The 22967-nt window shown below is 37.0% G+C and overlaps 1 protein-coding gene across 1 annotated transcript in view; it reads right to left on the minus strand.

Moving 5' to 3' along the window:
- The window catches only part of LOC106874194 (calbindin-32), a 122127-nt gene extending 100830 nt beyond the window's left edge, over positions 1 to 21297 (minus strand). Inside the window, exon 1 of the mRNA XM_089348378.1 lies at positions 20687 to 21297. Coding sequence (XP_089204504.1) covers positions 20687 to 20813 — 127 coding nt within the window. The 5' untranslated portion in view covers positions 20814 to 21297. The remainder of the gene's footprint in view (positions 1 to 20686) is intronic.
- Between the last annotated feature and the right edge of the window lie 1670 nt (positions 21298 to 22967).

Below are 22967 nucleotides of genomic sequence, written 5' to 3' on the forward strand. Positions count from 1 at the left end.
TGACATGAGCATGCTATGTGATTATAATAACTCGGTAAAAGAATTTGATAAGCTCAGAAAATATAAAGATTTACTGATTGAAATCGAAAAAATGTGGCATCTCAAGACCGTTACAATACCAGTGGTTGTAGGAGCACTTGGAACGATCAAAAAGGGAGCTGAAAATTATTTGAGGATGATCCCTGGCTTATCATCCATGCAGGAAGTGCAAAAGATTGTCTCAACTGATACGTCACACGTATTGAGAAGAACATTGTCGCTGGGAATTGTCTTTCCTTTTTCCCCTTTATTTTCTTTTTTCATTTTTTCTTCTTTTCCTTCTTTCCTTTATCTTTTTGCCTTTTTTCCCCTTTTTGTCTACTACATGACTTTGTAAATGAACAATTTGGTGTGTTTATTTTAATGGCCTACCAATGTGATGTGCGAGAGTACGACGTCCCCATGAGGATATAACATCTGGCGACGAGGATCGTTCGAAACTAACATTGGTTATTTGACAATATCTGCATCATGGAAAACCTATTAGCCGCAATAGTACAGCTTTAAGAGAAGCAACAGGAACAACTACAGGAGTTTCAAAAATAAATACAACAACAACAATTGAGTTACATTCGGCGAAGTCCGAAAATCCAGGAGGCTCGTTTACGCAGACGGTGTGGCTAACACAATTTCTGAATTTACGTATAATCCGAAGGAGGATATTATGTTTCCTGCGTATTGCAGAAGATACGAGGGAATTTTTAATAACGAGTCCAATCCATGGTCAGAGGAGCAGCAAGTAAGGCTTTTACTATGCAAGATAGCTCCTGCTGAACATGAGCGTTATTGTAACTTTATTCTGTCCCAAAAGTCGAGTGAGATTGGTTTCCAAGGAACGGTGGAGCTGCTTTCAAAATTTTTTATGATAGAAGTTCATTATTCAACACCAGAATGGAGTGTTAGAACTTAACAAAAAATGAGGAGGAGGATTTTATCACCTCCGCCGGAGCAGGCTTACCAAACGTATTTTGATGGAAGTACCAGATTTAGCAAAATAAAAGTAACAAGTTTGATATTATTTAGGACTAAAAATATTCTTTCAGCTGCAGCTGAAGAATGTGGTAATGATAGGAGCTGAAACATAAAGCATGATAAGACCGGATAACGAACTTCGTCTCCACATTTTTCCTTAGAAATTTTATATCAATAATCTTCTGGTTTGGGAGCTTCAGTTATGTCATTGTTATCTTGAAGTTTAAGTTCTCCCCATTCTTTATTAAGAGTTTCAATCTGACTCTCCTGAGCGATATTTGGAAATTTGCATGCCAGAGGAACAATTGAACTTGGACCATTGCAGTCACGAATACTAACTGGGTCTAGTGCCTCTAGAAACTTCAGATTACAGAAGAAATTGTGTGCAAAGAAACGCTGAACAAATTCCTTCCCAAGGTGCACATAAAAGTTTAATGTTTTCACATGAAATTCTTTCAATTCAGTTGTACTAATAGATGAAGCTTTCTTTATGTAGATGCTTTCAGATTTTGCTCCTCTCTAAATTTCAGTTATGGAAAGATACACTGATGGATCATTGATGTTAATTTCATGTAGCTCTTATTTTTTCACAATTTCTTTTTTAACAAAATTGCCAAGAATTCCCTTCACAGTGCATGTAATAGATTTGTGCATTCTAAAGCTTTCTGATTGGAAATCTAAGTTCGACTTAATTATATCTAGCAAAATATATGCTAAAAATGCAGAATACATCTCTGTGATTGGATTTGTTAAAGACCTCAGTACAAACTGCACTGTTGTTATCTTCAATAGCAGCAGTAGTAAAGAATAACACAAGAGCAGGCCACTGTTCTAATATTCTTTTGACAACTTGTTCTAAAGGTAACCACCTTGTACAACTTAATATGTAATAATTTATGAGGATGCGATTGAGTAAATGCCTGAAATTCTTCATATTCCTGCAGTCTCTTTGGGCTATTTGAGAGGAATGAATATATGCTTCTAGCAAGTTCTTCTATGCCTTTGATGCACAGATATGAATAGAGTGACAGACACAACCCTGAATACAGAGAGGGGGAACTTTGTTCTTCAGTGATGCCTGCACACCTCTCTTCTGTTCCACCATTACACTAGCATTGTCACTGGAAAATCCTATCAACTTTTCAAAAGGGATATCATTTAAAGTGAAGAATCTTTCAATAGAGGAAACAATTCCATTAGCAGAGCAATCCTTGGCTTCCAAAAGAATTAAATAACAATATTTTTTTGAGTGCTACAATCATAGAATCTGGTTAACAGAACAAGCTGTTTTTTTTTTAGCCCTTACATCAGTAATTTCATCAACAATTAATGAAAACTTGCATCTTTTAACTGTTTAATGAGGTTTTCAAAGTAATAAGGACCTAACACATTTTTATACATTTGAGTAGTTTTGGTTCTTGCACGTTTAGTATCTTTAGCTATTTTGGAATCAGAACATGCATTCTGAATTAGTCCAAGGTAAATGATCCATAAGTTATGTTCTACAATGAAAGAACAAAGCTTAAGCTGTGCAGCTGCTACGTTTGGAATATGAACAGAAGAAGTCGTCGGCTGCAAAAAGTCGGTCAGTTTTCCACTTTTATTTTCTGAATTAATATTTTAAATATGTTGATCCGTTTTTCCGTGCCTCTCCAGATGAGTTACACTGCCTTGAATTTCACAACGACAACATTGACAGTATGCTCTTTCGATATTTGTTTTACTTGGTTCTAACCATGATGAAAATCAAGAATCCAATAAAAGTTTGTCCGATAACTTATGATTATATTGTTTAATTGTTTTATTTGTCGGAGTTAAACCGAAGTCAATCACGTCACTGCTTTTATCTTTCGTATTCTTGCTCATCATGAGGATTATAACTCACTCGTAATTGATAAATGTTTAACGAGATAGTAAGGAAACACTTGACACTTATGTATAAAACATGCTACTGACTGGCATTAGAGGCGGAAAGCCGGCGAGATTGGATGGTAAGTACGATACACGTATTGAACACGTTCTATATCAACTAGCTACTAATTAGCTACCAATTAACTGCATCGTTATAAAATGTCGGAATATATACTTTGATATAAAATAGTTTGTCCAATAGTAATGTGTATTTATTTATTGTTACATTGTTCACTTACATTGGCGGTAAACTTATTTTTTTACATAAAGCGAAAAAATTTGAAAAAGTACCAAATTATTGCAGCGTAGTACCAAAAGTATTACCGCACACCAAATGTACCAAATTTGGTACAATGGTACCAGGTTTGGCAAGCCTGCGCCGGAGTACTCAACCATATGTGCGAAAATTTCAAACTCCAGGATCTCACTCAGGATATGTCCAAATCACTTATCTTCGTGCAAGGACTTATAGCACCTGAAGACAGAGAAATTCGGGCAAGAATTCTCTCGAAAAGGGAGCAAGCGAACCAGGATTTATCTCTACAGACAATCGCAGAAGAATGTCAGACTATGGTAAATCTTAAACATGATGTGAAAAAAATACAAGATAAAGACTCTGCAAAAATTAAAATGTGTCGTCCTGGGAAGCACAAAAAAAAAAGTGCCAGGCTCCAATCCGTGTTATGGTCGTGGAGGCCTACACTACAAAAAGGATTGTCCGTTTAAAAAGCAAAAAGTGCTATAGTTGTCAGAACCTGGAACACAGAAATTCTCGTTGTAGAACAAACTACGAGGCTCCAACACAGAAAGTTCTAAGGTGTTTTCAGCAGAGTTCTAAGGTATGACACGCGAAGCAAGATTATTCATTGTGGATAATACCATCAATCCGTTTGGCTCAGACTGGTTAGAACTATTCGATTTATGGCACCTCCCCATAAACCTTTACTGCAATAACATAAATGGTTGTCCCGTAGAAAAAACAAGTCTTCGGAAGAACTGAAGGAAAAATTGAAAAAAAATGTTCCCGCAAGTGTTGTCAGAGGATTTAGGTCTATGTAGAAAGATGGAAGCATATTTTGAAGTAAGTGGAAATGTTGTACCTGTATTTAAAGCAAACAGAAAAGTATCGTTCGCGACAATTGAAACCGTAAATGAAGAGTTGGACAGACTTGAAAGGAAGGGAGTCATCAAAAAAGTGGATTACTCGAAGTGGGTGGCACCCACAGTATGTATTTTAAAAAATAAGGTTAGACTGTGTGCTGATTTCTCTACAGGATTGAACGATTGCTTAAAAACATACCACCATCCACTCCTGACTGTAGAGAACATTTTTTTCAAATTTAAATGGAAAATTTTTTTCTAAATTAGATCTGTCTGAAACCTATTTACAGATAAAAGTAAATGAAAAATGCTCAAAGTATTTGTCAATAAATACATACAGAAGATTGTAGAGATTGTACACACGATTTCATTTTGGATTAAAAGTTGCAGCAGCAATATTCCAACAAATCATGGATACTATGTTATCTAATTGTGAATTTGAAATCCTGTACCTGGACGATAGTTTGATCAAGAGTAATTCTCATGAACAACATGTGGAACACAAAAGCTGTGTTTAAGAAAATTAAAGTTTTCGGGTTCAGTTTGAGTGAAGGGAAATGCAAATTCTTTTACCCCAAATTAAGTACTTAGGGCAGACGCAATAAGGAATATGTCTGCGCAGGCAAATATTCCAACTTTACAAGCATTTCTTGAGTTTAAGCGTGACGTACAAAGAGGGAGCAGGACGCTTGTAAACCTCCACCATTGACGAGAATATTCAGCAAGTTCGAGAGATGGTAACGCTGAACCGGTTCACTATTACCATCTCTCGGATCACTGCTCTTTGGTCTTCTTTGGTGCACATTGCTAGTGGAGTGGCTATGCTTACACTGTAAAGCCAGAAAGAAAAATGGCTCAATCAGGCTCAAACTTCGATTTCATGACCACAATAGTACCAACTATAAGCAAATATGCGCAGAAGGCAATGTCACGATAATACAAATATGTTATGGTGAAAGTGAGGATAATTTTTGACTTCCCCTTGTGTGTGTATATATATATATATATATATAATAGTGGGATAGGCCGGTTTATGGGGTTACCCTGGATTTCTCGCTCATAAGGGGTTAGCCTTATGGCGTATCTTCAGACTCCAAACACTGCTGGCCTGAAACTCTTTAAACCCTAGGTGATTACCTCCCTTTGCCATTGTCCATCGATCTTCAGCCATGCTGCCATCGTGCGATCACCAAAGCACCACAAAGGTAAACGATTGTCTCCCTTCGACCTTGGCAGTTAGTTTCCGACTGCGGTGCCGCCATGCGAACTCTAAAACGCCAGCAGGAATTTTCTAAGATGCAGGCATGGTCCGAAAATCTCCGTCCTGGAGTTCCGGATGCCCCCTAGCACGAGTGAGTCTTTAAGGATCCTCATGTGCTTGGCAATGCACAACTTGTACCGTTTCGTCCCGTTTATGTAGGGTCCTGGGTTCTCGAGTATTTTCCATGCAATCAAGTATGGAATCTCCTCGTCTCGTAATTGCCAGATATGGCTGGCTGATCAGCAATGTCACGTATCTCCTTTCCGGGACTCTGAAAGAAGACAAATGATTGAAATATGCTGCTTGAGAGAGTTCTCAGTACACTCCCCATGTATTTCTGTGCGCACGTGATGTCGTTGTGCCTGTTGCTGTTATAGATACTGCTGTTGTTGATGCTGTTGTTGCTGCCACTGCTACCGTTTTCGCTGGTTCCGTCAGCGGTGTTGTCGCTGCTAAAGCAGAGGCTGCTGCTGTTGATGCTGGTGTTAGCGTTGATGCTGGTGCTGGTGTTGGCGTCGCTGGGGTTGTGTATGCATGTATGTATGCATGTATGTATGTATGTATGTATGTATGTGTATATATATATATATATATATATATATATATATATATATATATATATATATACACACATGTATATATATATATATATATATATATATATATATATATATATACACACATGTATATATATATATATATATATATATATATATATCCATATATATACATACATTCTATTTCACTGTATATATATATAGAGAGAGAGTTGGAGGGCGAGGAAGGAGGAGCAGGGAGAGTGGGGAGAAAGAGAGAATACTGTGTACGAGTTTTCATTATTGGAATCATTTATTGTGAGTGATTAAATGATTAGACATGAAATATCGAGGAAAAAGACCGGAAGCAAGCGAATACGGTTGGCAATGTTTCGAGCGTAATGACTGATTAATCTTATACTTTGATATTTCTAACAGCAGGCGGAGTAGTAAAGATAAGATAAATTACAAAGCAAGGAAAGAATTGGGGGCGGGGGGGGGGCGAAAAGCAGAGCTGGGAAAATATGATAAATAAGGTAAGTTGGTTTATAGAGATATATGAGAGCGGCGGCCATAATTGAACTTATTTTAAGAAATGTAGAGAACAATGTATTGCCAATGTGTGTGTGTGTGTGTGTGTGTGTGTGTGTGTGTGTGTGTGTGTGTGTGTGTGTGTGCGTGCGTGCGTGCGCGCGTGTGTGCGTGCGTGCGCGTGTGTGTAGGTGTATGTGTGTATACATATGTGTACATATATACATATATATATATATATATATATATATATATATATATATATATATATATATATATACATATATATATTTATTTATATATATATATATATATATATATATATATATATATAATATAGATTTAATCAAAAGATTAAATGTGGTACTTAAAATGTTTGAGGCACCAGAATTTGGTAGGATAAAAACCAAAAACAAAATCAAGAGATTTGGTGAATAAAATTTGAAGTAAAGCAACAAATATTCAATAGGTTATAGCAGTACGTACGTTTCGTACAAGCTCCATTTATTCATGTAGTGATAACACTACAGAAAATACAATGAAAATGTACTCCTCAGCTGCATAAAGGAATTTCATTTTAGAAAGTCATTTTGAAGATGTTTGCAAAAAACAAGAGTAAGAAAAGAAAACACATCTCGACTATGCTGCTGTTTCACATGTTTACAAAAAACAAGAGTAAGCATAGTCGAGATGTGTTTTCTTCTCTTACTCTTGTTTTTTGCAAACATCTTCAAAATGACTTTCTAAAATGAAATTCCTTTATGCAGCTGAGGAGTACATTTTCATTGTATTTTCTGTAGTGTTATCACTACATGAATAAATGGAGCTTGTACGAAATGTACGTACTGCTATAACGTATTGAATTTTTGTTGCTTTACTTCAAATATATATATATATATATATATATATATATATATATATATATATATATATTCCCTAGGGATTTCTACATGGAACTCTTACTACAGAAAACAAACGACTTTCTTTCTACTCGGTGCAAGTCTGCTCTGTTACAATATAAATATTTATATATTTATACATGAATGTTCATCGTCTGAATATTTTCAGTATTTGTTTTCTCTCTATTTACATGCATATATGTATGTATATTTTATATATCTAACCCCAATGGTTTTATTCATTTGCATCATTGTCTCTATATCTGCCCACCTGGATTTCTGTTATATCAACTCTTCAACCTGCAGACTTACTTCTCAGTAAAAATTTCGGAATGTAAGTTCAAATCATTTGAGCGCTAATAAGTGTTTCTTTGTATCTTATCTGTTGTTATACCCTTTACTCCATTGAGCACTACGGGCATATCCACAAAAAATATCCCAATTCCACTTAGGGATCTCTACGTAGAGCTCTTGCTACAGAAAACAAAGGACTTTATAACTCGAATGAGGTGGAGGGCTCTCTACTTTGGACCTTTAAATCCGTTACCTCTAACCTCTCCAACGGCAAGGACTCTTACAACCTAAAACGCACAAAAATCCACCCACTAGCTCTGCATTGCCTGGCTTTGAAAAGGACCTACTTCGAATCTTAAGAAACATCAAGCTCTTTCATAAGATAAATTCTTTCCTCTCCAGGATTATACCTAACATAAGGAATTCTCCACACCTACACGTCTTTCCAGATAAAACAGAAGATCTCTTCTTCCTCCCGGTTGAAACATATACAAACTTCATATCCAATGAATTCAGCGGAAACTATAAGCATACACATAAGAACGCTCTTAAGGACAACCTTCATTGTAAGCTCATCGCGAACCTCGGACCACTGAAAAGAACTGAACCATACACATCTAACTCACCCGTATTTCACCGTGAAGAACCATAAACTTAACTTCTCCACCAAATCTTCTGTTAGACCAATTTACCCCACAAGATCATACTTGGGTCGAATTAGCAAATGCATAATCAACCGAATCCTACTTCTAGTTAGGAGTAAGGTTAAGCTTGCACTTTGGAATTGAACTAGTAACATCATCAATAGGTTCCACTCCCTTTCTGATAAACCACGCACCCATTTCCTTCAGTTTGACATTCCTAATTACTATGCTTCCGTCACCTATCCTTTTAAATAAGGCCTTAATTTTTACAAGGTGTGCATCTATCTCCCAAACCGACATCGACATCATCCTGGCAGCTAGGAAAACATTTATATACTTCAAGAATAATTACAAGACCCACAATTCGTTTGTTGATTTATTTGATATAACCATGGGCTCATCCGACTCCACCTAGGTTACAGACCTGGTCGCCCTCTTCCTTCTTTCTCAGGTTAAGCAACCTCTCTGGAATTCTTACAGGGGTGATGCACTCTTGAAAGTCAACGGTTTATCTCGACCGCCAGTCGGAAACACCATAGATTCTTTAAAAATTATAGCCTATTTCTTTTGAAAATAACACTAAAGTTGCCAATTTCTTAGACGTCTCTCTATAATGACTTCAAGCCTTCCCTTTTAAACCTACCCACAGAAGATCTTATGGTTTGTGCCACCTTTTTCCCTTCAAGTTAAATCCCTACTTAAACTTTTCTTTAAAATTCTAAACTACAATTTCCCTTCCCACCACAACATAAATATCATTCTACGAATTGGTATCAAAAGTTCCATGACTAGTTACGTTTAATAAAAAAAATAACTAAGTTTTAACATCATCACCTTCAAAATAGTCACCTTGCGCAGCAATACACCGGTGCCAGTATTCCTGCCACTTTTGGAATCCGGCCTGGAGGTCGTTTTTCGGATGCGAGTCGAGAGCTTTCTGCGATCCGTTCTGGATCTCGACAGCGGAGTTAAAACGGTGACCTCTGAGCTGCATTTTAATCTTGGGGAATAGTAAACCCTTGAAAAAAAGTAAAAGACTTGAACATGTCCAGGGTTAATTCATTCAATTTGAATTTCTCACACTCACTGTTAACCACTCCGGCATAGGTGACGAAATTATACCTGCTTAACAGATATTAACATCTGTCTTGACCGAATGTAATTATAACTTCTAAACAGAAAATAGCATCTTCCCTAATGAGCAAAAAGGCTGTAAACCTGGGTCCTATCGTTGCAAAGATCAGCTTCTCATCAATAAGATGATTTCGGAAGATTGTCAGAAACAGCACAAGCACGTATCAATATCCTGGATAGACTATAAAAAAAAGTCTTTGATAGTCTATCACATAAGTGAATTGAGAAATGTCTGGTAATTTATAAAAAGCACCTATTTTTGAGAAATTTCTTATCTGTGAGTATGGAATCATGGAAAACCATTGATTTTCAATAGTGAGAATGAATCTTTGAATGTTGGGAATGTAAGAATTTCATGTGGCATTTACCAGGGTGACTCTCTATCACCACTCCTCTTTTGTCTAGCCTTAACACCTCTCTCGAAATTGCTCGATGATGTACAATATGTCTATAAAATGTTTGGTAAAAATATAAATCACCTGATTTACATGGATGCTTTAAAGCTCTTTGCAAAAAATTATCAACAACTACAGGGCTTACTAGCGATTGTTAAACAATTCAGTGATGACATCAGGATGCAATATGGCCTCGAGAAATGTGCAAAAGCTACTCTTATCAGAAGGGAAATGATATAAACATTCAGCGTTAAACTTAACCTACAGAATGTTATAAAGGAGTTAGGATCAGAGAAGGGTTACAGATACTTAGGAGTACATGAAAGTGAGGGAATCAAGCATTCAATGATGAGGGGAAAAGACCAAAAAAGGTTATTGCAGGGTAAGGGCAATAGTCAAGACGCAATAAACAGGATCGAAACAATTAATACTTTAGCCATACAAGTCGTGACTTACAGTTTCAATATCATTTACAGGTCAACTACTGAAAACTGTAAGCTTCATAGAAAAATTCGAAAACTGTTGACAATGAACAGAATGCACCACCTTTCGGCTGATGAAGAACGACTTTACTTGCCAAGAAAAGAGGGTGGCACTGAAGATTACCACAATTGACCAAAGCACTTACCTGAAAAATTCTGATGCCTGGATGTTAAAACTTGTTTTAAAGTACAAAATCAAGAAAACCGCATAGTCGGTAACAAAACAGGCAAGGAAATACCTTAATGAATTCCAAATACCACCAATCCCAGAAACAATCGTAGAAGAAGCTAAACGTATGAAATCTCTTGCTAAAACTGCTGCCCTCGATATTCTCACCAATAAATGGCCAGAAAAACCTCTCAGTGGCAAATGCCATAATAATGCTGGTGTTGGCAAAGCCCTTACCTATCAATGGTTAGCGTCTTCTGGCTTAAAATCAGAGACAGAAATGTTTATCATAGCAGCCCAGAATCAATGCTTACCTACAAGAAGTTACCAGGCCAACATCGTGTATGGAAATCACAAGCAGAAACCATCGCACATGTTGTCTCCATGTGCAGCCTTCTTGCGACAACAGAGTATCTCAACAGGCATGATAGAGCGACACAGTATATTCACTGGGTAATTTGCATAGCTTGGACTTGCCCCATGATAAAAACTGGTAGGAACACAAACCACTTCCAGTGCTTGAAAATGATCACATCTCACTCCTTTGGACCTTTGCTGTTCCAACTGATAGAAAGATAGATGCAAATAGGCCAGACATCATATTAAAAGATTTCAGACAAAAATCATGTTTCCCTATTGATATGACTGTCTCAATCGACATAAATATATCTGTTAAGACCTACCAAAAGCTGAGCAAATATAAAGATCTTGAAATAGAAACTGGCAAAATGTGGAACCTCAAGACTAGAACAATACCTGTTGTCATAAGTGCTCTAGAAATGATAGCAAAAGGAGCTGATTGCTACCTATCTCATATACCAGGAAATCCAAAAATGGAAGAAACTGAAAAAATAGTGCTCATGGGAACTACTCATATCCTAGGAAAAATATTATCTATGTGATTCTAAAAACATTTTAATCCGTAAACATTATCAAAAATACTTTTAAATGTATGTGATAGCAAATACTTTTTACTGTCGTCTTAAGATCACACTATCATCTTATCAAATTACTTTCAAAAGAAACTCTTAATTTTCTTGTTTTGATAGACACTCTATAGAACAATACTCTGTGCAAAACAAAAAAATATGGTACCCTAATCATAATACCAACTTGAACTTCTAACTTGTTGTCTCTTGAGGCCTCTGGATGAAACAAGAAGTCAACTTGTACAAATAGAAAGCAAAAGCCAAACATATAATGATGATGATGATAATAATAATAATAATAATAATAATAAATGTATTAAATGCCGATCAAGTAACACCAAGGTGGTTGACAATGAGTAGGACAGTGCTGTGCTTGAAAAACATCGAAGAAGGCAATACGGTAGACAATTACAGGTCGATGTCCTGCTTGCCACTTATGTGGAAATTATTGACTGGAATAGTCACAGAGTCAATGTACAGACATCTGGAAAAAAATGGAGTCCTGCCACATGAGCAGAAGTGGTGCCAGCTTAAGCGCAGAGGTACCAAGGATCAACTCCTGGTAGACAAAACTGTACTCAGAGACTACAAGAGGAGGAAAACTAATTGGCCATATCATGGATCGATTATCGTAAGGCATACGATATGATCCCACATTCTTGGATTATGAACCTATTTGTCTCTCAAAGCCCAACCCCTCGTCGTGAGAGATGGAAACAGGTAAAGCTGGTCTATTAATGCTTTAACCGCTTTCTTAGTCAGCATCAGAGCTACTCCCCTTGTGTGACACGCATTATCATCTTTGTGTCCTGAGTATATAATTGTTTTTCCTGAAGCTAGCTTAGTTTGTCCATTATCAATCCACCTAGGTTCACCACCCAAAAGCAGACGTCCACAGGCTCAAAGTCCCACGAAAGGAAGGCGGCAGAAGTCTAATCCAACTTGAAATTTCGTATAAAACGACTGCGATAAGACTCAAAATGACCATCCAAAGTAACATTGAGTGGATGATACAACTGGTAAGGCAACACGAACAGAGTGAGAAACTGCACTCAATCTCAAAGCATTCCTTAGGCACCATACCCAACTTGACCACTGTTTCTCACTATAGTTTTAAAGTTACCTAAGGAACCTGCTGAAGAATTTATTATGGAAATACAGCGTATCGCTAATTCTTATCTACGGTTAATTAGATTGCTCTCCGACGTATTTGGAGTGACTCCTCTACGCATATCTCACATCTCCTTCGTCTTATTTCATATGGTTTTGCTCGACTTAGGATTGACCATTTTAGTTCATACATATATATATATATATATATATATATATATATATATATATATATATATATATATATATATATATATATATATATATATATATATATATATATATATATATATATATATATAGAGAGAGAGAGAGAGAGAGAGAGAGAGAGAGAGAGAGAGATTTTGATAGATAGCTAGATAGATACATTCATATATATATATATATATATATATATAATAATACAAAGAATATATATACATGTATACACACATATATGTACATACTTACATCTACATGTGTATATACATGCATATCAGGGTACAGGACGTTAGAACAATAAACTACAGACAACGGAACGAACACATAGGAAAACGGAAAGCCCCTTGGAATATCCCTTCATCAGCTGTCTCTATTCTATCTAGACGTTTCGAAGACCAGGCAGGACGTACTCTAGAATAGTCTCTTCCTGAGTAGTGGATCAACCAACTACACAGAGGATTCCAAGGTGGCAAACACAAACCAAGACAGGAAAAAATGGACAGTGAAAACAACATTCAAAAGCCGTACGGCCAAACGCAAATCTGAGGTAGAACGCTAGTAGTTCGTCTTGCCTTCACAGCGGCTGGAGTGAAAAGAAAGCTGACCACAGGTCACACGAGAGCAGAGAGGATGGTGGAGGGAGGAAATGGAACAAGGAGGAAGGGACAGAAGCAGTGAAGTAGAGGCCAGGACAGAAGGGTAGATAGGAAGATAGAGGAAGACAGATAGATAAATAGATAGAGAGGATGGTGGAGGGAGGAAGTGGAACAAGGAGGAAGGGACAGAAGGGTATAGCAGTGAAGTAGAGGCCAGGACAGAGGTATAGATAGAAAGATGGAGGAAGACAGATAGATAAAAGATAGAAAGATAGATAGATAGATAGACAGATAGATAGATAGATAGATAGATAGAAAGATAGTCACGTCAGAATAATAGTAGACTTACTTGTAAAATAGGACGTGTGCGTTCAATAATGTAATAATACAAAGAATATATATACATGTATACACACATATATGTACATACTTACATCTACATGTGTATATACATGCATATCAGGGTACAGGACGTTAGAACAATAAACTACAGACAACGGAACGAACACATAGGAAAACGGAAAGCCCCTTGGAATATCCCTTCATCAGCTGTCTCTATTCTATCTAGACGTTTCGAAGACCAGACAGGACGTACTCTAGAATAGTCTCTTCCTGAGTAGTGGATCAACCAACTACACAGCGGATTCCAAGAGAAGAAATTGTTCAATATTATTGAATTTGGCTCGGATTTTCAAGAATTTAAAACAAATGACTTTTGGTGTGAAACATTTTAAATTGTGGCAAGTAGGAGACAATGATGTTCAGAGACGGCTGGAAACTGATGAAGATGATTGACTATCGAGAAAGTGTCAAAGAAATTGTGGGCAAGACTACAGAGCAAGGTAGAAGAAAATGAATGTAGAGAAATGACACCATTAAAGTCAACATTGTCTGAAAGCAGGAACCTTCATGGATATTGCCCTCCACTTCACAGGGACATCTGATCCCAAGATTGACCCCTAACCATGAATGTTTTGACAATTCAGAACGAATTAAGAAACTCCACCAGACAACTGAAGCTGGACAATTTCTTTAAGCTAGTCTCCCCCACAGCTCTTATTTCTCCTCGAACAGCTTCTGGTAAACCATAAACATCTACAAACAGATGGCACCAGTGGTTCTATTTGTAGATATTTCAGAAAACTGACTAAAGTGAATTTCTCTACACTGTTACCTTCCGACACTGAATAAAGACTTCCGTTACAGTTACCTCAAAATACCCAACTAAACCGTCAAAAAAGGAAACAGGAATTTCGTATTCTTTACTGAGTTCATAATTTTCTAATTTAATTTTAGATACATATCTCAGAAGTTTTATATAACATTAAAAATAATATAAAATAGCCCCGAGGTTACCTTCAATGGAAGGCTCTAACTGACACAAACACTAGGTTAATCGTTGACCTTCGGTTTAATAGACTTTTGGCATTGACGGACACTTCTCTCCTATGATTCCGATAAATAAAGGATTTAACACATACATACATACATACATACATACATACATACATACATACATATTTGAATGTCGAACTGTATCACTCAGGCAACACCTGCTGAACAGAAAAGAAAGAAACGAGTATATTCCATGCATATTCAAAAGTGAGAGCAACATCTTCAGAGTTGGAGAAGATCTACTGTGGCGTTACTCTGAGAATACAACTGCCTCATGCGACCCAAAGGAAGTTGGACTGGCCTACCAAAACAGAAACTTGGATGGGGAGCAGGCATCATACCCGCAAAAAGCAATGCATGGGTACATATCCTGTAAGCTAGAGAGTAACAACAGCACTGACAGGAAGAGTAGCCTCTCCTGGACCTGCGATAGATGCATTACATCCCACCTAGAAGGATGCGTGTGCTATCACTATCCAGGAACAGAAGATATCTATTAAATGCATGATAAACAAAAGGGACAAAGATACCACTAAACCTCCATGTTGATTTTAAAAAAATGTAGGCTTTGCTATACCAGTGTGAAAGACAATACCCATATCATTAGGTCTTCCTCCAAATGTCTACGAGACACTACCTGCCCCTGAGGTGTGATATAGTTGCAAAGACTACTCGTAGGAAGGATTGCCCTGATATATAAAGGCATGTCAGAACCAGCAGGTATTCATACCTTTAAAAACATGGAATACTGGTGGAACATCCCAATAAAAGCGTAACAGACCTAATATTATTCTATGGAACAAAAACACAAAAGTCATGCGTTGTTGTAGAGGTCCAGTAGGTGTAAATGTACAATGAAAAATTCAGGAAAAAAAGAGAACATTTATGGCGAATTAATGCGGAACTTACAGCTCTTGTATCTTGAAAATGAATTCGCATTTGTACCTATCATCATAGGTGCATTAGGCTATGTTGTACCAACAAATTTGCCCTAAAACCTAGAAACACTTGGTTTCACGGAGAATGATTAAAAGAAACTGCTGCAGATTCTCCAAATCCAATCTATTAATGGCGCAGTGAAGATTTGTAAGACATTCTAGAAATTCTCCATTTGAGATTCTTATGTGAATAGATGCACACACATGGGTGTAGTATGCATCGTCAGTTCAACCAACACACCAACTCAACCACATATTTACAAATACTGGGAACTCTCTTAACTCAAAATGTCTTGTTGTTTTGTTAACGACCGGATTGAATTGCCTTAAGAAGAACTTAAATAAAACTCAAGGAAAAATCATACATACATACATACATACATACATACATACATACATACATACATACATACATACACACATACATACATACATATGCGCGAAGAGAACATCCCATGTTTTGGCGATGAGCTTCTCATGAAGTACTTTCTTCCTGACGACCTCCCATACAATCCCCAAACTGCCGGAGTAACATACCTCAAAGAAGACCAGGATGTGAAAAGCTTAGCATACGAAGAAGAAAAAAAGACTATGCATGGGTATGTTTCCCGAAGACTTGAAGACGACGCTAATATCAACAAGAATTGTAACCTTTCTTGAATTTGTGACCTCTAAATCACATTCCACTACCAAGGTTATGCATTTTTCAATATAAAGGCAACAGATTGCTACGAAATACCTAATAAACAAAAGAGACAGCGAAGCCCTTGGAGACCGAAGATGCAGCCGAAAAAATAGATTATGCCACGTTTCTGTGGAAGACATTACACGTGCGATTAGCAGCTGCCCAAAATACCTTCAAAGTACAACCTCCCAGTGTGACTTAACATTTGGCGCTAAAACAGTGCCATCCGAAAAGAAGACTGTCTTGGGATAAATATAGAGAATCCCTCTGTTACTGAACACATATATAAACATCAACACAAGGATTGAACATCCCTATCAAAACTTGTATCAAGTGTAAACATAACAGGCCGAATATTGTTGTTTGAGATAGACAAGTCATAGAGGTCAGCTACCGTTGATGTGAATATCTCTGAAAATCAAAGAGAAAAGTAATAACTATGGACAACTGCTTCGAATCCTCCAGTTTCTATATACAGATCATAAATTTACATTTATCCCCTTGATCAACTTGACCGACCAAACTGTCGATCGCCGTTTCGATACCGCTGCTCACAGCACACCGTCCATTCCTCTCTAGATCGTGCCCTACTCATCCACGTAGCTCCGAACGCTCGTCTTATTTCGTCGACCCATCGTTTTGGCGGTCTTATATTATACCAATAATAATTAGTGCACTTGGTTTTGTGAATAAATACCTAAATAGCAATCTGGAAATGTTAGGGTTTTCAGACAAAGAACTTACCAATTTAATATGCACTTTACAAATAGTCTGTAAGCGGAACAGTAAAAGTATGCAAGACTTTTCTCAAGTTTAGAATATGACACTGTTTTTCTTATCTACATTCCAACGATGGGGCTTTGTATCTTTGTTTAAAAATCTGCTCCGTTCATAATGGAGACTTCAAATAATCGAATACAGAAGAGAACATACATACACACATAGAGAAAAGCAGAAGCGAAAAATAGAGAGTCCATATTTAATTTCCTTTCTGTCAACATCTCAAATGTAAAATTCTTCCCTGAAGACGGAGGTTGGTATTATCCAATGATGAAATCAAGTTACAATCAATTTTGGGACGACCAAGCCCCCAGCCCCCACCCAAAAAAACAGCTGTTGGACTCCTAAAACTCTTATTCAACCCCTTTAATTCTTGATATCATTTCTTTTATGTGTGTCTGACCTTTTTGTCTGTAAACATCTACATTTTTTGTATTAAATGTATTTAATATTTTTTGTACATCGATTTGCCGAACTTGCTTATCCTTATATTTACTCCGCTACCTGCTCAAGTTTAAATTCTTTGAGCACTAAAAAGAGTATTCTGCACGGAAAATAACTGTCTTTCATCTATGTGTGTGTGCGCGCTCACACATGTGCGTGGATACGTATAGAAAAATACATTCAAGCAACCCGTGTACTTCACATTCATATATTTTTTGTTTTTCTCTTGCCTCTCTTATTATGTATGTATATATGTGTGTATGTATATATATATATATATATATATATATATATATATATATATATATATATATATATATATATATATATATATATATATATATATATATATATATATATACATGTATATATCTACTACATATGTTGGAAATTCTGTCTGTGGGTGTGTTTGTGGAGTTGTTAGCTAACTCCTCCTACATCATTTATTCGATTTTGATGAAACTTGACACGTGAGTAGAACTCATGTCTAGAAACTCCATGGCATACTCAGGTTGTTGAAAAAATCTATAATAGGTCCCCTGAAAGGGATCCTTATAAATATCTAATATATTTCATTTTAACAGCCAAGGAAAATAATGAATTCGCTCAAATTTTAACAGCCAAGAGAAATAACCCATTCCCTTTCCTAAATCACTTGATATGAATCAAATTGAGTATGTTTATTTCTTAGTATTTGAACTGAACGGAAATCAGTGTCGGGTTTTGTAAGACCTCTGATAGTTTGAATTTTGACTGGCACGGGTTACGCTGTCGTTCTACTTAAATGTCTATATCATACGTGACATTATGAATCACACACCATTTGTCACAAAAACGAAATTAAAATTAAATCAGAGTTAGGTAATCATCAGGAGCCCATACTAAAAATAGTAGCTAACATGCTACGGGCATTTACCTGTCATGAAAAAGTGATTATCGTCAAACTGGAATTCCACCACATACTTACATAATGGCTGCACACTCGTGACCGAATGCACATGCAAAATGTCAGCAACGCATGCTCATAAGATTATTGCACCAGAAATCGGCTTCACCCGATTTCGCGACCGCGGTTTCCATGCTCGCCGCGACGCCCTGCTATTCAGCAGGGCATCGGAAAGTAATCTCACCGGCGATTTTAGGTCCACTATGGCTTGCACGACCTCCAAACAGACCCTACTGACATGATCCAGCGACAAACCAGCGCAAGATATTCAGTGCCAATATGGGTCACAGGCTCAGGAATGCGGGAGCGCCATTATCTGAAGCGCAAGCAAAAAAACCTCCAAAATGTTTGATACCATTCCTTGCATATCTGGTTTTATAACAGAGTGGCCTACTCTTAGAAACATGCTTTAATAAAAGCTGAAGAATGCCTCGCTCTCAGTGGTCTTCAAGCACGCCGGACACCAACTCGGAATTTTTATCTGCCTGTGTTATTGCTAGAGAGTCGTTGAACCTTAAGTTCATCCGTCATTTTGAACGAAATTGATTTTAGATCTGCTGGATTTCTAGCTGCCCTTCTTCACCAGGCAAACATACATACATACATACATACATACATACATACATACATACATACACGCATTCATGCATACACACATACATATATACATACATACATACATACATGCATGCATACATATATACATACAACAACAACAGCAATAATAATAATAATAATAATAATAATAATAATAATAATAATAATAATAATAATAATAATAATAATAATAATAATAATCCTTTCTACTGGAAGCACAAGGCCTCAATTTTGAGAGAAGCGATTAAATCGATTACATTGATGCCAGTGTGTAACTGGTATTTATTTAATCGACCCCGAAAGGATGAAAAGCAAAATCGACCTCGGCAAAATTTAAACAAAGCATTTCATCAGGCGTGCTAACGATTCTGCCAGCTAGCAGACTTGATGATGATGATGATGATGATGATGATGATGATGGTGGTGGTGGTGGTGGTGGTGGTGAGGGTGTTAAGTAAACAAAATTGGCCCACAGGTTATTTTTCCCATTGTTTTCCAAGCAGTAGTTGAACCGATTTTTTATTGGTTGCAGATTACAACGCAGATATATTTTTGGATTAAGACAGACAATAGTCACATTAAACAGGAAAGGTGGTACTCCAGCATGGGCTTGGCTATGTTCAATATATATATATATATATATATATATATATATATATATATATATATATATACTTTTATTCTTTTACTGGCTTCAGTCATTTGACTGCGGCAATGCTGGAGCACCGCCTTTAGTCGAACAAATCGACCCAAAGACTTATTCTTTGTAAGCCTAGTACTTATTCTATCAATCTCTTTTGCCGAACCGCTAGGTTACGGGGACGTAAACACACAAACATCGGTTGTCAAGCGATGGTGGGGGAACAGACACAGACACAAGCACACACACACACACACACAAACACACATATATATATGCATATATACGACGGGCTTCTTTCAGTTTCCGTCTATATATATAAATATATATATAGACTATTGTAAATGCGGTACTCCAGCATGGCCGCAGTCAAATGACTGAAACAAGTATAAGAAAAAAAACTATATATATATATATACACATACATATATATATACATGTATATTTGCATACATGTATATATATACATATATATATATATATATATAATATATATATATATATAGAGAGAGAGAGAGACAGAGAGAGAGAGAGAGAGAGAGAGAGAGAGAGAGATGTGTATGTATGTATTTATGTATGTATACATATAGATAAAGCAAACTCTCTCTCTCTCTCTCTCTCTCTCTCTCTCTCTCTCTCTCTCTCTCTCTCTCTCCACACACACACAGATAAGTGTGTGTATATATATATGTATATGTGTGAGTGTGTGGAGTCGCGTTGCTTAGTGGTTATGATGTCAGCATCATGATCGTAAGATTGTGGTTTCGATTCCTGGACCGGGCGATGCGTTGTGTTCTTGAGCGAAACACTTCATTTCACGTTGCTCCAGTCCACTCAGCTGGCAAAAATGAGTTACGCAGCGATGGACTGGCGTCCCGTCCAGCTGGGGAACACATACGCCATTGAAACCGGGAAACCGGGCCCATGAGCCTGGATAGGCTTTAAAAGGGCGCATTTGTTTTTTGTTTTTTATATATATATATGGGAATGTATGTGTATGTGTGAGTTTGTGTGTGCGTGCGTGCGTGCGTGTAAAATATCAAAATGTCCACCTCACCATTTTGGTCGTAATGGTTCCAAACATCCATGAACTGATTTGCCGTGATTTTCTTGAACTGTCCAGCTCCGTCGCGAAATTGTTTCAGAAAGTTAGCACTTCGGTTCACTCGGTCACTTGATGCCATGTTTCGAACCAAAGTACAACAGCATAAACAAAGCAAAAACAAAAACTATTGAAAACCACTGTTTTGTTGTTTTTCTTTGTGGTGGTCACGGGTTGAGTTTGTTGCAATCGTTTGGTCGTTTAATCGGTCAGGTAGATTTTCTGAACTAATTGATCGATCACTTGTACAGAAAATTAATTGAACTTTTACCGTGAACAATGTGGGGTGGTTGGGGATGTTTTTTGGGGGAGTTTTTTGTTGCTTTATAAGAACAAAAAAATGATAAAACTACAACGGGATTGTTTTTAAACAAAGCAACGAGTTTGTAGCATTCGTCGACGACCCAACTGACTGGTGTATTGAGAAGGATTAAAGTTACGTGTAAGGATGTGCGTGTGTGGAGGGGAGAAGTGAGATTGCAAGTAATAACTCGCTGCATAAACAACAGCAGTAAAAGTAACAACAACACAAACAACAACAACAACAACAGCAGCAGCAGCAGCAGCAAAGGTAAGAGCAGCAGGTACGACTTCGCAGGTGAAGGTCGACAGAGTGATTAAACAGATCGATACGATATCTGAATCTATGAAGCGAGGTTGTAGATATGTAAACCGCCGATCATTTTCGTGACTCTGTGTGTGTGTGTGTGCGCGCGCGCTAATTTTTTTTTCTTTATTTTGTTAATATATGAAGTTGTGTCTGTCCTCCTCACCATTTACATGCAAACGTGCTTGCATGTATGTGTTTATGTGCATGGACTTATGCGTGTATGCTTATATGAGTGTTTGCGTATATATGTACGCACACATACATTTGTATGCATGCGTGTATGTATTTACACATGTATACATGTGCGCATGCATGGATCTTATTGAATATGTGGATCTTATTACACTCTAAACTTTATGAATGTTTTACATATTTTGACAGTGCCTCTGACTGTTTATGGCTGTAATTTTCTGATCAGACGCCTTCTCTGTGGTTTTGTCAAACTCAGCTTCTCAAGATTGGTACTAAGTCACCAATAATTATTGGCAGAAATCTAAACTTATGATCCAGATGGAGTAACTACAATTTCTCATCAGTTCGTCGTAGATGTTCTCTTTTTCATTTATTTTTAACCCTCGGTTCACAAATGCTGGACAACTGATCTCAACTGTTGTGCATAGTTTCCAACCTCTGTCTCAGATCATTATGTCTGGTCTGTTCTGCTTATATTTTATTGAAGTCTTGACAGATATATTATACCTGTTTTCTTTCATATTAGATCCTGTCCTCCACATCACTGTAGCTTCTTATATTTGTCTCCTCGGGATTATCTTACCTACGGATTTCATTATGTAATGTTCTAATCACATCATGTCCCGTAAGTAGGTAATACTGCGATGATATTAATGGGTAGCTACTTATGATGTTGGTGACATCCTAAATATTAATTCTACAGAGACTGCAGCGTTTATAGTATCAAAGTGATTTACTTACATTCCTATGCATGTCGTACATCAGATATTTTGTTGTTATTTCCTGCTCTTGTATTGCAAAAGTATATCTTCCCAAGTGAGAGCAATATCCTGGTTGTATGTATGTATGTATGTATGTATGTACGTACGTACGTACGTACGTACGTATGTATGTATGTATGTATATATGTATGTATGTATGTATGTATCTTCTATTTTTTAATTATTATAAATCTTCCACTGAGGAGGGAGCCGGTATCCAACAAAGATACAAGGCTCCATCTTTGGGATGTAGTCAACACAGACACATTCACATTTGGAACTTGAGAAAAGTCTCGCATATTTTTACTGTTCCACTCTCAGATTACACTTATAATGCACGAATTAGCTGATCAATTTCTCTTTCTGAAAACAACAGTTTATCCAGATTCTCCTTTAAGCATTTACTAACAAAACCTTGCGCTCCAATTATTATTGGTATGAAAATGAATTCACAATCTAGATATAGAAGCTGGAGGTTTCGAAACAGTTATCCATAGATATCCTCTTTTTCTTTGATTTTCAAAGAAATATTTATATCTGCAGGGCAGCTAACCTCTATGATGGCACATACCTTTGCCCCTCTGTCCCAATCGACAATATCCGGCCTGTTATGTTTACTTCTGACAGAAGTTTTGATGGGAATATTCCACCAGTATTCCTTGAGTCGGTGTTT

Source organism: Octopus bimaculoides, chromosome 1 (genome assembly GCF_046866305.1).
Source record: "Octopus bimaculoides isolate indiv1 chromosome 1, ASM4686630v1, whole genome shotgun sequence".
Taxonomy (NCBI): Eukaryota; Metazoa; Mollusca; class Cephalopoda; order Octopoda; family Octopodidae; genus Octopus; species Octopus bimaculoides.